Source organism: Bombyx mori, chromosome 12, assembly GCF_030269925.1.
Source record: "Bombyx mori chromosome 12, ASM3026992v2".
In the NCBI taxonomy this organism is placed as follows: Eukaryota; Metazoa; Arthropoda; class Insecta; order Lepidoptera; family Bombycidae; genus Bombyx; species Bombyx mori.
Window position 1 is genome coordinate 6,380,309 of NC_085118.1, and position 16,031 is coordinate 6,396,339.

The 16,031-nt window shown below is 40.3% G+C and overlaps 1 protein-coding gene and 1 long non-coding RNA gene across 3 annotated transcripts; both read right to left on the minus strand.

The window, feature by feature from the left end:
- Positions 1-481: 481 nt before the first annotated feature.
- On the minus strand, positions 482-3,514 carry LOC134199899 (uncharacterized). The gene is made up of 3 exons (XM_062671604.1): positions 3,223-3,514; positions 2,613-2,744; positions 482-646 (listed from the first exon to the last, which is right to left on the minus strand). The coding sequence occupies exons 1-3, from the start codon at positions 3,286-3,288 to the stop codon at positions 482-484; spliced, it is 363 nt and encodes a 120-aa protein (XP_062527588.1). The 5' UTR covers positions 3,289-3,514.
- A 7,008-nt stretch (positions 3,515-10,522) lies between these two features.
- On the minus strand, positions 10,523-15,064 carry LOC105842110 (uncharacterized). Of its 2 annotated transcripts, XR_009974462.1 has the most exons (4): positions 14,995-15,064; positions 14,699-14,842; positions 14,130-14,261; positions 10,523-10,975 (listed from the first exon to the last, which is right to left on the minus strand). It is a non-coding gene; the product is annotated as an uncharacterized LOC105842110 (long non-coding RNA). The 2 variants fall into 2 exon arrangements; XR_001139884.4 differs by having other exon boundaries at positions 14,699-15,057.
- Between the last annotated feature and the right edge of the window lie 967 nt (positions 15,065-16,031).

Below are 16,031 nucleotides of genomic sequence, written 5' to 3' on the forward strand. Positions count from 1 at the left end.
GCAATACACTCGTCGAGTTCTTCATTGCAAGCGACGGAATCGACGGGTTCGCAAAAACGGGATTGAATAACTCGAAGGGGTTTCAAGTTGCTGCGGGCCGCGTGAGCGAACACTAAGCTTGCATAGGTAATGACGGGGCGTATGCAAGTTTTGTAGAGTGTCACCTTATTTCGAAGGGACAATTTACTTCGCTGGCAAATCATGGGATGAATTACAGCAGCGATATCTACTATTAATCCTACCACCAGTAATCAGCTATAAATTAGGAGTACTTGTAATATTTGATGATTCACAAACTGACATTATAGTATGTTTATGATAGGGAAGGGAATGATAAGGAATTTGTAATGTGCTTAGAAGAGTTCGGTACAAGTCATAAGGTCGTACATTGCCTTGTTCATTGTGAAGTGATGTATACGAGCTTCCGTTTTTTGGTTGTAAAATAAAATAAAACAGATACAGAATAAATGCAATAATTTATTTAGTTTCTCTTTTTTGGTGTCATTATCAGTTCCGTAATTGTACATAATAAATTACATTCGCTGCCGGCGAAGACCGATCGAAATGTCCAGTTCCCGTAAAAATATTTGCCACCGAAGTAATTCTCAGTTAAGTCTTCCAGGTCGATTTTAAATATGTAATGCTCCTAAAAAGTTATGAGGTTTTCTTTAAGCAATAATACCACACGGTACATAAATATCTTTATTACCATATTAGGCCGACGTAGATATGGTCTGATCTTAAGTGGTTCTCTTTCATACACATTGGTAATGCCAGGCCGTTTTTTTTGCTTATCGATTCGACGCTTAACTTTTGAAAGCAAATCGTTTCATACATTATATTCATCAAACGGCTTTTGAAATAAATCCAATTATATTTAACGGTCTGTTGGATTAAGAAGCGTGCTATCATTTTAGCTAGCTAAATTACTTTCTCTGGATTTGTACATTCAGATAGATGTTATCAATGAGGCCGTGAAACAAAGGAGAAATTCAAAGAATCATAACATAGTAGATATTACTAATTGCGTGCGTTCGTTTTGTTTAACATTCCTATTTTTTTGTTCCATTGCGGCGAAAGCATCAATACACAACCGTCCTGCATATTTCTGTCGCGTAGCTGTCCAGAGTTCCAGCATACCTGCTGTGATGTCTATTGACATATGCTGGAACTCTGGACTATAATAACAAAGCGAACCGTGAGCTTTTTCACCAACACAGAAAAAATCCGGAATATTATGACCCACTGCAAAAAAGACTAATAACCTATACTAGTATATAAACACATTTCCCGCTTTTTGAAGTGAAAATTCATTAGGCACGTTGAGAGTCAAATTTAACTCGCGACAGGTTCGTTACGGCTAGAGAGAAAAGATACAATTTAGGACGAGCGAAAGTGAGAAAATAGACAGTTTCTCGCGAACCACTCGACTTTGAGAGGAGGGAGAAAGTGAGCTAAGTCGTTTCTTTTATACACATTCTGTTTATGGGTGTCGGCCACTAGATAGCTTGTTATTAGTATATTTTATTTTTAATGAAGGATTTAAAAAAAAACATTTTTCTATATATAATTTAATATACTATGGGGTTAAGGTATGAAATTCCGGTTTTATTGTAATAGGTACTTCAAATTGACATAGAACCTTCATGGTTTATGAGTGAAACTTTTTTCAAATGGTACCTTTTTATTTTTTTTTATTGCTGAGATGGGTGGACGATCTCACAGTCCACCTGGTGTTAAGTGGTTACTGGAGCCCATAGACATCTACAACGTAGACGCGCCACCCACCTTGAGATACAAGTTCTAAAGTCTCAGTATAGTTACAACGGCTGCCCCACCCTTCAAACCGAAACGCATTACTGATTCACAGCAGAAATAGGCAGGGCGGTGGTACCTATCCGCGCGGACTCACCTATGAGGTTCTTCTTTTAAAAAGTGTGCAACATTCGATTATCGACTTTTAGTTGTTTTTTTATTCAGCTTAGACAAGAAAGATGAATATTTCGAAAATTCGAGTGATTTTTGAATACGAGTTCCAACGCGGAAGTAACGCTGCAGAAACAGCTCGCAATATCAATGTTGCGTTTGGAGAGGGGACTGCTAATGAACGCACCGTGCGATTTTGGTTTAAACGCTTTCGTGATGTAAATTTTGATTTGAAGAACGAACCACGTCGAATGCCGCTCACACATGTGAATAACAATGAATTGAAAGAGATGGCGGAAGCCAATCCGAGCCAAACCACCCAGGAATTAGCGGCGTAGCTTAACGTTACCTTACCAACAATATCGACTGATTTGCGTCAAATCAATAAAATAAAAAAATATGAAAAATGGGTGCCTCATGATTTGACTGGTCTGCAGAAAGAAACGCGTGTTGAAACTTGTGTTGCCTTGTTGAATAGATACAGAAATGAAGTAATAATTGAATCAAACTTCCTTCGTTTATCGTCTATTGCGTGACTGAACTGGACTGAACATTAATATTCACTTTCATAGCGGTTCTCCGAACACATTGAATAATTCTCACATATCTATTAAAACGAAGACTTTATTGTCAGCGGGATAAAGCAGAGAAGCATACGCTTAATCCGAAACTAATTTTATACACACCTTTTTAACTGTACAGTCTTTGGTAATATTCATATTAATTCGAAACAAATGTTTTATTAGGAAGTGGTCGCATGGTTCCCTCATGTGAAACTTAACCATTTCTTTACCATTTGATGTGGCTACTATACGACCCTGGAAAATATTATTATATTAGTTTCATAATTTTCTTTTAGTGTCCGTAGTTTTAGTGGTATTGGGGCGTCTTGTGAGTCCGTACGGTAACATCACCCTAGCCGCCTGCACCCCATTGACTTGTCATTTATGAGAATGTTATATGCGTATATTCATTATGACATCATGTTTTCTAATTTAAATAGAGTTGAATTGCAGCAAACGTATTTTTTTTTAAGATTTGTTATTTGTTTTTGTAACCTTTGTTACGAGTGGTAGTATCTGTATAGTATATCTGTATAGTAGATCAATTTGATGTAGAGGACCCTAAAGTTGTTCCATCAGGAGTTTTCCCTCGTTTCAGTTTTTAAGCCCAAGGTGCTTGAGATGATATTTATTTTGATAGGTACTTTGAACATAGAAACATTGTTAAACTAAAACTAATAAGTAGATAGTGGTATAATTATAATATGATCCGTGAAATCATATGTATACTTACGACTGTGAGTTTAAAACTTGATTTGACGAAGATATCGTAGCTGAGGATACCACCTTTCGACCACATTTTTATTTCAGAGCAATTTTTTCTTTTTGGTCCTTTGCATGTCTCCAAACGTCCAACAACTATTTTAAGTGGACCCTAAAATAGACGTATTCATTATTTGATTGATTGAATTTAGAAATGTTATTATCTTGTTTGCTTTTATTGCTCGACTGAACAAACTCAGGCCCCGTCTGGTGTCAAGTCGTCACTGGAGCTTATAGATATCAAAGTTAATGGCAACACCCACCTTGTAATATGAGGTCAAATTTTTGAAGCACACTTCTACAATGAATTGATAATCAGTTAATCAAAAATGTAATTTGCTTCATTTATAAATTATTGTAAACAATGGCTTAGACATGTAGTGAGGGCGCATGAGTAATTACTACTATCTTGGCTATTGCGAAAGTGAGGTTACCGTTATACCCGACGTCTATGGGTTTCAGGGCCAGCTAACCCCAGGAAAGCCATTAGCTTACATCTAACCCTTTTTATTCTTTGTCTTCTTGTTCTCATTCCACATTATGTGGGATTAGCGCAGCATGTACTCTTATCATGCTTAATAGGCATTTGGTATGAACGGCCGTCTGCCTGACATTAACCCTACTAAGTTATATCTTCATGGATATGGACGTGCCAAAGGAAGGGACTTTTTCTGTTTCTACTTTTGATGTTTCTTTAACTTCGTCCGTCTTTGGTTCTATGATTTTCAGAAACATTTACATTATAATTTGGATTTTCAAAAAACAAAAAGATAGAATTATTATATTAATGTTTTATGTATAATATTTTTCTGTATTTTCATAATTTCATCTCGTGAACCATCTAGTGAATTAAAATAATCTAAATGTTTTGATTATAGTTATTTTAAATATTATAGTAAATCGAAAATAACAGAGCAATGATCAATTACTTACGTAATCGAGTTTCGGGTTTGTCGACGATAAAACAGATATAATGATCAAAGTAAATAAACTCCAAATAAACATAATATGCATAACGAAACGGTTAAAGTGCATACATGAATAAATAAATTAGTTCTGTGTCTAAGTTTAGATAAAATGATCAGGAGACCTGGGTTGAAAAGCACATTAAAAAAAAACATATTATATTTTCTTCTGTTTTCACGAGTAGACTCATAATGAAACCTAATTTTCCGATTTAATGACGTGTTTATTAGTTTTCACGGACATAAGGTGTCATTGGACAATAGACTGTTGCGCTTGATTATCGTTTAATTTCTATTAAAGTTTTCAAATTTATTTTTAGCGCGGTCGAAGATGTAAATGACGGTATTTTATTTTTTAAAATTTTATTAGAGACGAATTCACGGCCTGTCTGGTGTTAAGCGGTTACTGAGGTACATAAGACTTCATAAACTGAATGCCCCTATTCATCTTGAGATATATGATCGAAATCTCGGTCCCTCAAACCGGAACACGTTGTTGTTTCGCAGCACAAATGAGAAAAATGGTACCTACCCTACCTACCTACCTATACCTACCCATCAGGTCTCTTAACACGCCTTACGTTGAAGAAAAATCTACTGCCTGTCCTCTGGCATCTTACAGCATTCAGGGAGAAATTATAGGTACTATTATAAGCCACCAAACACCACACTACACACACACACACACACACACATACACAGTTAACCATACTAATTAGGCCGGCAAAATATTACTGTACCCCATGGATACTGGCAGTGTCTAGTTATGATGTTGCTTTCTAAAAAACACGTTTTTTAATTCTTTTTTTAATTTTATTTTTGCATATATGGATGGACGAGCTCACAGCCTACCTGGTGTTAAGTGGTTACCGAAGCCCATAAACATTTACAACGTCAATACCGCCACCCACCTTGAGATACGAGCTCTAAGCTCTCAGTATAGTTACAACGGCTGCCCCATCTTTCAATTACATAAAGACATTACTGCGCTCAAAAAACTGTGTGAACGGGATATCATCCCAAAGCCGGATAGTATGTGGTAGATGTGGAAATGATTCCTGGAAATGCACTATGGATGAACGCAGTGATTCCAGGTAGTGAAAATAAATTCTGCTTCTAGGGCGACTGGTGTGATGATAAAAATAGATGATAAGACCCTCTCGATTTTCTTACAGCATTCTGCCTCAAGGTACAAAAATGTTATTTTTGAGGAAATCGTTCGTCAAGACCAAAGTTCAACACAACCATGTCTCCTCTAAGTAGACTATAATGCTTTAAAACCACACAAAGTCACGCCTGGTTAGGCAAGTTAGACAACAATGATTGCCAAATGGAAATATAATGATCTAAAATGGACAAAATTTCTCATGGACCCAATTTCATCAATTTCAGCATCATTTTAACACGTTCAATGCGGAACAAGGTCTAATACGCCACGTATCGTCTTTTTTTTTTTATGATTGAAGGATTACTGGTGGCCCGGAGGCCTTTCCAGTTTCACCAGGACAGGTGGGCGAGCAAAGGCTCAGCCAGGAGGGGTGGGATTTGCTAACAGCTACCCGAGCGCCTCCGAAGGAGACCTAACAAGTCAAGAGTAGCTGCTTCGCGAATGAATCTACTACCGGATCGGAATCGCGACCCGCTGAGAAGATCCGGCGAGAAACTCAGCGAGCTGATTCATGGGTTAGGTTGCACGGCGAACTCTTTGTCGAGTTCGACGAGTAGGGTTACCGAGGTCCCTAAGCCTGCTCCTAGAGCTGAAGGCGTCTAGTGCAAAGGTTATTGGATCTGATGGATCCGTAAGGACGTGTCTAGGGCGTCGACGGTGACTGGCTCCTGCATGATCAGGATTCGGGGAGTAGTCAGCGGCGGCTACGATAAGGCGAATTATTATGACGCATAGCCTTATCGAAGTACCGTTCCGACGCTGACTTCATGTATTTCTGTATAGATTCGAGGCCCAGGTCGTCGTGTAGGTCAACGTTCCTCACGAACCACGGAGCTCCGACGGCTAACCTGCAAAAGCGGGATTGTAGAGATTGAAGGGTGTCTATGTATGTGCGGGCCGCGTGAGCGAACACCACACTCGCGTAAGTCATGACGGGCCTTATGCAAGTTTTGTAAAGTGTCACCTTGTTCCGAAGGGACATTTTACTCCGCTTACAGATCATGGGGTAGAGTCTACCGAGAATAAACGCGGCACGGTCACGGACTGATTTTATATGCGGGCGGAATGTCATCGATGCATCCAGGGTAACGCCCAGGTACTTGACCTTCCTGGCCCAGGGTAGGGATTGACTAAAGAGAGTAATCGGGGGTGTGAGATTCCTCCTCCTAATACGGGAGGAAATCCGTTTGGAGCTTCCCCTCTGAAATAGCACCGCAGTACTTTTCGCTGGGTTGATGTCTATGCGCCATTTTCGGAACCACTGTCCTAGGGCTAGGGCTGCGCTCTGAAGCTTCTTCGCGATTAGGGACTTGTTTCTACTGGAATAGTAAACAGTCGTGTCGTCGGCGAATAAAGCTAAATGGGTCGGCGGCGACCGGGGAATATCGTTAACGAATAAGCTAAATAGGAGGGGTGAAAGGACAGAGCCTTGCGGGACTCCAGCTGTGAGAGGTCGTGGGGAGGAGCGGGTTCCCTCGACTCGATATCGAAAAGAGCGGTTCGACAAGAAGTCCCGTATGATGAGCACGAGACTATCCGGCACACCCATGTTGAATAGTTTGAAAATCAAACCGTTGTGCCAGACTTTGTCGAACGCTTTTGCGACGTCGAAGAAGAGAGCTCCCGTGTATAACGGTTTTGGTCGATTAAGCCCCACAAGAATGTGCTCCGTGAGGCGGTGCACCTGTTGAACGCATGAGTGATTTGTACGGAATCCGAATTGTTCATCGATGAGAATGCCCTTGGATGAGACGAAGTCTCTGAGGCGTTTGTAGAGCAGACGCTCATACAGTTTGCCTAGAGACATGAGGAGGCTAATCGGGCGGTAGCTCGTCGGATAATTTTTTGGTTTACCGGGTTTATGTATGCCGATAACGTCCGCTTCTTTCCACACCGCGGGAAAGATACAGTTCGCCATAGCGGCATTGAAAATAGATGCCAACATCACGATGAGTTGGACGGGTAGAAGTTTAATAACGCGGTTGGATATACCGTCGGAACCGGGAGCCTTGCGAGGACGTAGGTCTTTGATCAAGTCTTTAACTTCCATCGGGGTGACGGGTGGTAACGCATCCGAGGGTGGCAAGGAGACTCTGCGTTCTACCTCACTGTCTACTAATTCTACATGAACAGGGTCCACGGATTGAGTGCTGGGCGTGCACTGGGTTTGCAATGTATCGGCCAGCAACTCTGCTTTTTCGTCATCATCAAACGCCGCGAGTCGGCCTGAGGGGCCTACGAGGGGGGGCATAGTTACTACCGTATCCGATTTGAGAGTACGAGCTAAGCGGTAGTAAGACCTTTGGGAGGGCGCGAGTCCTTCTAAGAAATCAGACCATCTGGCATCTCGGACTTCGGCGATGCGAGACTTTACGTCGCGTTGTAGGGCACGCATTCGAATACGATTTTCCGCGGTAGGATACCTGTCGTAGGCGCGTATCGAGGCGTTCTTAGCTCTAAGGAGTTCCCTAATATCATCGGACAATTTGAAGCGGTGAAGGAAGTCCTCCGCTACAACTTGTACGTATCGTCTAATACGCTTCCCTGTCGTGCGGAGGCCGTAACACCTATTTGATATATTGTAGAAATGAGATAAATATAATCCGATCCGAGCAGCATCTAATGTAAAAGTTTCTGTTTTCAGCTAACGGGGCCCTTGATCCCGTAGAAATATCAATAATTAATTAGTTTTACACATAAACCTTATTCTCGAATCACTCCATATTTTAATCCGTTTGGTATTTTTTGAGTCTAACGCGTTCAGGTAGACAGAAACTTTGTTTGATATGATGTGACGATATATTTTTTCGTTTTTAGAAAACGTATCAAATAATCAAACTCGGACGATTTTCGAGGGGGATAAAATTGAATTGTCACATAATGTGTGGCATGATGTCAAACACTTTTGTGTTTCAATTGTTTAAGTGAGAAAAATTTGTAATAAGTAAAATAAAAATAATAATAATAATATTTACCGATATTTTTATTTCACATCACTAAAATCTATGTAAAATTTTCTTTATTGAGTGCGATCAGAGGCTTACAAGAGCCCTCAATTTCTTTTACCTATAGATTCTAAATAAACCAAACCTGGGATATACACTTTAAGGTATATGTCAATCTATTCATAGTTAACAATAGCATACCAAAAATTCATTTATATTTTTTTAAATTCATTTAACAAAAAAAAAACATTTTAGTTTCTTAAGCGTTTCGGGATTTAATATGCCCCGTAACGCCATTATGATGGTTTTCATACGAGATCTAAAGCGCCCCGTACCGCATGCATGGAAAGACTAGAAAAATTAGTACCGCTGTCAACGTGTTAAACTTTGGAGAGAGAGAGTATTGGTTGAGTTTTTTCGTGTATCATTAATTTTCTATTTATTTAAAACATAGGGAGTAGAGGTCTGACATGAAAATGATCTAGTTGGCAGACTAACAAGGTCATGTTCATTTTTTAATAAACTAAACATTCTTATTATACTATGACTAACATTATAATGTTTCCTATTTTCATTGAATGCGAATTTGCCTAACAGATAACGTTCCATAAGAAAATCATGCGTAGTTTTTGGCCACACTGAATACAGTTATATAAAAATATAACGTTACATTTCTGCCGCGCTAGCAGCCTTTGGAATAATTACAAAAAAATAATAATTTTAAACTCTTTATAAATAAGGATATGTACATATGTATAATACCAATAAACATAAACTATTTGAGAAAATAACATTAAGATTACCTGTAAAGATTAATGCTTTAAAACGGGTAAAAGGAAAAGATAAATGTGGGTGCGCAGCGGGGCTATTAGGATATATTTTAATTTGAATTGCCGTAACAGACTGATGAGCGTACGGTCCACCTGATGAGTGATCATCGTTCATAGGCGTCAGCAACGCCAGCGGCAAAGCCATGCTTCTGCATATTGAAATCTCTCTCGCACACTTTGATGGCGGTGACGATACAGAACGCAATTTGCAACTTATTATTACGCATCTTACGCCTCGCCCAATGTTAAGTGGTTATGAGCCCCATAATCGTCACAATGTAAATGCCACTAGCTACTAAAGTAATCCAAGTAAGTAATCGTGGCCTAAAGGATAAGACACCCGGTGCATTCGTGCTGAGCGATGCATCGGTGTTCAAATTCCAGGCTGGTACCAATTTTTGTAATGAAATACGTACTCAACAAATGTTCACGATTGACTTCCACGGTTTAGGAATAACACCGTGTAATAAAAATCAAACCCGCAAAATTATAATTTGCATAATTACTAGTGGTAGGACCTCTTGTGAGTCCGCATGGGTAGGTACAACCGCCTCGCCTATTTCTGCCGTGAAGCAGTAATGCGTTTCGGTTTGAAGGGTGGGGCAGCCGTTGTAAGTATACTTGAGACCTTAGAACTTATATCTCAAGTTGGGTGGCGCATTTACCTTATAGATGTCTATGGGCTCCAGTAACCACTTAGCACCAGGTGGGCTGTGAGCTCGTCCACCCACCTAAGCAATAAAAAATAAATAAAGAAAAGTGTCAATTGTATTGCTTAATTGGTGCTCCACCCTAAGAATTGAATGGATGTCTGTTTCGCGAAGGAAATAGGTAGAAATGCAGTTAGTGCTCTCAACCCATGCAGACTCATATTACGCCCCACCAGCCGTCGTTATCTCTATACATAAAAGTGAATTGCTGTTCGTTAGTCTCGCTAAAACTCGAAAACAGTTGGACCGATTTGGCTAATTTTGGTCTTGAATTATTTGTGGTAGTCCAGAAAAGTATTAAAAGGTACATAAATGAATGAAAATGCTCGGAATTAAATAAAAATAACAAGTTTGTTTTTCTTTGATTTGTCCCCCGTCGGACGGATTCCTTTTGTTTGATTTAAGTTTATTTTATACAAAAGTTTGGTCTTATATTTATCGATTGAGGCACTACGAAGTCTGCCGGGTTAGCTAGTTATTAATAAATTGTTTTCAGACTTTTTGTATTAATGTTGCATGAGTATAATAGTCATAACAAGCGTACTAACAACGGGTGGATCGTATTGATGTCTAATGACAACAGTGATGGGATTATGACGATTTTAATTCGATCAATGAATCAAAACTAAAAACAAATGATAAAAATAAAACAATTCGTTTAAAATGACATTTATTAGTATTCATTGTGTAGAATAATCAAGAAAAAAGTATAATTATGTATGTATTAAATATTATAGTGTTTGTAGAAGTGTTTTAAAAGTTGCATTACAAATAATGGTTGAAATAAGACTGTTCCATAATGTTTGTGGTAGTTATAAAATTGATCTTAACAGTTTAGAGTACTGTAAATATTAGCTATTTTATTTAGGAAAAACATTAACGATTATTTTTACATTTCATCTCATTGAAAATATTTCTAGTCAAACATTTTTTTTATATACTTAAACTACCTATTTCGGTGAGATTATTAATTCCATAACTGCACACAAAAAATTGCATTCACTGCCGGCGAAGATTGTACGAAAAGTCCAATTTCCGTAAAAATAATTTCCATCGAAGTACTTCTGCGATATGTCTTGAAGGTTTAATTTGAAAACATAATGTCTCTAAAACAAATTAGAGAAAAATCCACATTACCTTGTCATTGATTATCACTAAATTAGGTTTGAAAATAATAATAATATTTATCTATCTATATTTACTAGTAGTCCCGCAGTAGTCGAAATTCGACTATAATAATAATTAATTGAAATTATAAGTATTATGATTACATTGTCAAAGACTATTTATTATACTTCTATAATTACAGATTTCGCCAAAACTACACTAAAAAAATATTAATAAAGACAAACAATATATAATCTATTCTCAATTTGACCACAAACTACAAACAATAAAAAAAGTTAGACAATAAACAAACAGTATGTAACATTCTGCACTCCTTCTCTAAATTCTCTAAAAATGTAGGAAATTTCATACTCCTCAGTCCGCACAATTGTAAAAAGGTGTTCAAAGTTTTTGCTTCACGTATGAATATATAGATATATCTTAGCGGCTTTTTTTTTGTTTTTTTTTTTGGGCAGGAGGAACTTCCCTCCTCGCCGGACTTCTGCCCTCCACTGGGGATGGAGGGCGGAGCATGTCAGATTCGAACTGACTAAAACCACCTGTTGCTCAACAACCAACGTCCAAACCTCGCGTGAGACAGAACTCATAAAGAGGCAAAGGGAGGAAAGTGAAGCGTTTAGTGCGGAGCACATCTCTCCCTCGCACTTGGGACGCCGCACCGGCGGTCGTCGGCGCCACGACCACCAGCCCTCTCGGTCAGCAGGCTGTCCGAAGCCCGCCTAGATGGCGCCGGTTAGAGTAAGCTATCCTACGGAATACACCGCTGGACCAGAACCAGCTTGAGTCAAGGATAGCCGGCCTTCCATCACCCGGATGCTCTTGCGTAAAACGCGTGCAGAGCAACTTGCACGTCGTTTTCTTAGGCCCCCCTCGCCGGTCCCCAGACCGACATGTGAGGGGGACCCGAAACACTTAGAGGGCCAGGGCTTGGGCGAGATCCGCCTTCCTGGCCCCCGCTCGACGGCGGAGGGCTTGTGCGTCTCTCACACGCCCTGTCGGCTCGGCTGTGATCTGGTGCAGGAACTCACCAAACAACCATGCCCAGTGAGCACCTGCGTAAACCGGAAAGTGAGGCGTCCTCTGTCACGATTCACCCAATCCACAAGGACCGGTCGAATCGCCTCGACGGTCCTACGACCAGTCAAAGAATCAGCCAGCCGTCTGGATCATGACTCCAGCACGGACCGCCGAGATTGGGCTCTCCGCGCTCTGACCACACTGGGGCTGAGACGCGCCACGCCCCGAGCGCGAAGGTCAGCCTGCCACTGATAGTCAGCGGCGAGCGCCTCTGCTTCCAGAACACAAGGCGGCGTCCCAGCCAGTACACACGCCGCCTCAAAGGAGATGGTGCGATGACCACGGATGACTCTGACCACGACGGTGCGTTGCGGCCGTTGCAGCGGCTTCGCCACCCCCGTGGCCAGGGACTGGCCCCACACAGGCACCCCGTATAGGGCCATTGATCGCACCATATCTTAGTGCCTATTATTTAAAGTAGTGCTTGTACGTTTCGGGTGACCCAAGCATAATATTAGAAATTTCCCCTTTAATGAAAACAACAAATGTTATGTTATATGCATACCTTGCGTTGATCCTACTCGCATTACTGTTTCACGGTAGAAATAGGCAGTACTGTGCTACTAACCCGTGCAGACTCACAAGACGTCGCACCACCGGTAGGACGTCTTGTCTTAAGCGATGCAAGGGATTTACTGGATTTTTGGATCGACGATGCGAGGATGACTGCCGAGCGTCATGGTTTTGACGCTCGCCAGTGACGAATTGTTTTTTTTTATGATTGATGGCTTACTGGTGGCCCGGAGGTCTTTCCAGTTTCACAAGGACAGGTGGGTGAGCAAGGGCTCAGCCAGAAGGGGTGAGATTTGCTAACAGCTATCCGAGCGCCTCCAAGGAAGACCTAACATTTCAAGAGTAGCTGCTTCGCGATTGAATCTACTACCGGATCGGAATCGCGACCCGCTGCGAAGATCTGGTGAGAAACTCAACGGGCTGATGCATCGGTTAGGTTGCACGGTATGTGGTTGCGGGGCATCTACGATAGATCGCGGTATGACCCTGTGTACTTCACAGGACGCAGCTAGGCGGTTCGGTAGCGGTTTTCTTGTCGCGCGCACAAAAGACCGTGGCGTGATCGCCCAAATACTTAAGACGTCGGGAGCGCGCGTGACAGTTACGGGAAGAGTGTCCGTACAGTTGGCAATTATGGCACTGACTAGAAGTTCCTTTTTATGGGGGGCTTCGACGGCGATACTGGAGAGCCTACAGACGATCCGTATGTTACAAATTTGCTTACCCTCGGGTGTAGACTGGAGGGAAACTAGAACCATATTATATGGCTGCCTAACGCAGCCGGTGTGCATGCGGTGCACGGAACTCACTGGTAGGCCTTGTTCTAACAGGTCGGCCTTGACGAGCTCGACATCTAACTCTTTCGGGATTCCGCGTATAACAAAGCGGTGTTCACGCTCCTCCTGGAGCATATAATTGTGAAAACTTATACGCTCCTTACGGAGGTAAGAGGTGAAGGCCCTATGGTCGTCCGGTGATTGCATTATTTAGATGCCATCCGCGAGATTGCGGTTGCTAGGGAATTTAATTTTCTTGCCTTAAGGGCCAGGCCAGACTCAAGGCCAGGGGGCTCAAGTTGCCTTTTTTTGCAGGATTACCGGGGGAGAGCTTTGTTTTTTCGACTTTTGTGAATGCACTCTCTCGCAAAAGCAGGTAGCGGACTGTGACTGAGAGCATTGTTTTATCTTCGCACTAACTAGTTGCCGCCAAGCCATGAGCTGTAGTGTGCTGAAGGCCCTTCCGTATGATGGATTGGAGATTTGCATGGAATACGTCTTAGCTACTCTACACACGCCGTGAAAGAGAGCAATCGGGTAAAGAAGGACACAATTCTCCGACTGAGTCGGGGTATCCTGGGGATACTTGCAATACCCTCGCCTTACCCAAGCCTGTCTTTGTTCAGTTCCGTCTTTTCTGAGGCTCGTACGTCGATTGTTGAGAAACTTCGATATACCCCGCCAATTTCCAAAATAAAGTTGGTAGTTAGGTGATCTTCTCTTTGCTAAAAAAATAATACCAAGCCTAAATAAGTGAGATACAAACCTTTTTAACGGCACATTCATTTGATACATTTAAATGAATTTTGAACATAGTTTGAACTAGAAAGTTATCGCATGGCGTTTTCATCTGATATCTCGTAATTTCTTTACCGTTTGAAACTGCAACAATCCGACCCTGGAACATGGTTTATTCATATATTATATGGTTCGAGGCCTGAACAGACCGGGCCAGCACTGGTGTGGGGCTGCGGAAGAATTTAGATTCCCGTGGGCCCGCGCGCACGTGTGGGGAGACACCGGGGTGGTTTTAGCCGGTAGAAGTCCGGCACGCCCCTCCGCCTTTCCCCAGACGGAGGTAGTTCAGGAGGATTTCGCCCCGCAAAAAAAGCCCCCTAGGCTACCAGCGAATAAGTTGGAAAAAGAGGTCAGGCGTTTTCGTTTCAAGGCTAAGACATGGCATTCATTTTGTGATATCTTTGTTGATCTATAATTTGGTATCACAAAAAAAAAGAGGCTCAAATAGTCAAAGTCAAAAATACCTTATTACGCGTACTTTTAAAAGAGTCACATTAATCGACTATGTAAACTATTTATTCAAAAGAATTCACTCACAGTTGTGAGTTTGATGTATGATTTGACCAAGATATCATACGTGATGAAGATTCCGTTGTTCAAATCAAGTTTCACGTCAGAGCAATCTCTTCTTCTTGGTCCTTTACATTTCTCGAAACGACTTGTGGTGATTGAAATGGGTCCCTGAAACAAATATCTGTAAACGTTTTAGGATGAAATTATATCTCTGATTCGAATTACGAGCTTTATAAAGCTCGGGCCTGAATGCAGGCGTAAACAATGAATAGATTGAAACGAAACAAATTCTAAACAAAACATCATTGAAAATTAAGTACATTAATTGATCTTTTCACTCATTGTTTAATTTAAAGTGACTATTGACAAATGAATACAAACAGAGACAATAGACTTAGTTTTTGTTTATAAATGCACTTTTACTGATGATAATACAAAAAAGGCGATAAAAAAAAATACTAGTATTTGAATTTTTAAAAGCATATTTCTTGCTTTTAAATTAGATATATATTTTGTGTATGTAGCGAAACTATAAATAGTATTGAAATAAAATAAGTGAGATAATTACATTAAAGTTTGATGGTTTTTTTTTAAATGTATATAGTAAAAAAAAATTTTTGTAGAAAAAAAAGCAAACTCACGTAATCAGGTTTTGGGTTTGTCGATGATAAGACAGAGATAATCATAAATGTTAAACTCCAAACATGTTGCATAATGTTCATTAAAGCTAAAATCTAGATTAAAAGTTCCAATATTGAAAGGTTTGTATCTATTTCAAATGATAGACATACTATAGTTAATCTGTGTTCTTGAACAAAAATCAATGCACTCAATCAAATATGCCTTGATTGTTCTCGCTTTTTTTAATTTTATGATCGTTGATTTATTTATCTATCGAAATTAAACCTTTATCCTACACCCACTTTGTGCTCAAAACGCTATAAAAAACTAAGCGTTGAATTTGATCATTATCGTTATAGTAAATGACGTTTTATGTTATAAAAAAATATTTTATCTGATGAATTATTTTTAGCGGTGGCGCGCGCATGCCGTAACAGCCGCGCGGAGCCCTATTTTCAACGTCAAATTAAAATTATAAATAATAGAGATATGGTTCCAGGAGTACGGACCTTTTTATCGGAAATTATCTCCTCTTTAACGAACTTCCTCAAAATTCCTTAACTATTAATACTTTTAGAGTTATTAACGAAAAACCAAATATCATTTTTTGTTTCATCTCATTTTGTTAATAACAATTGCAATTTTTTACCTGCACCAAAATCCTTCAAAAACATTTTTCTAGAGGTGATTCCGAATCCAATGAGCTATCGCTCATATTTTTAGGACCTTTATCTTT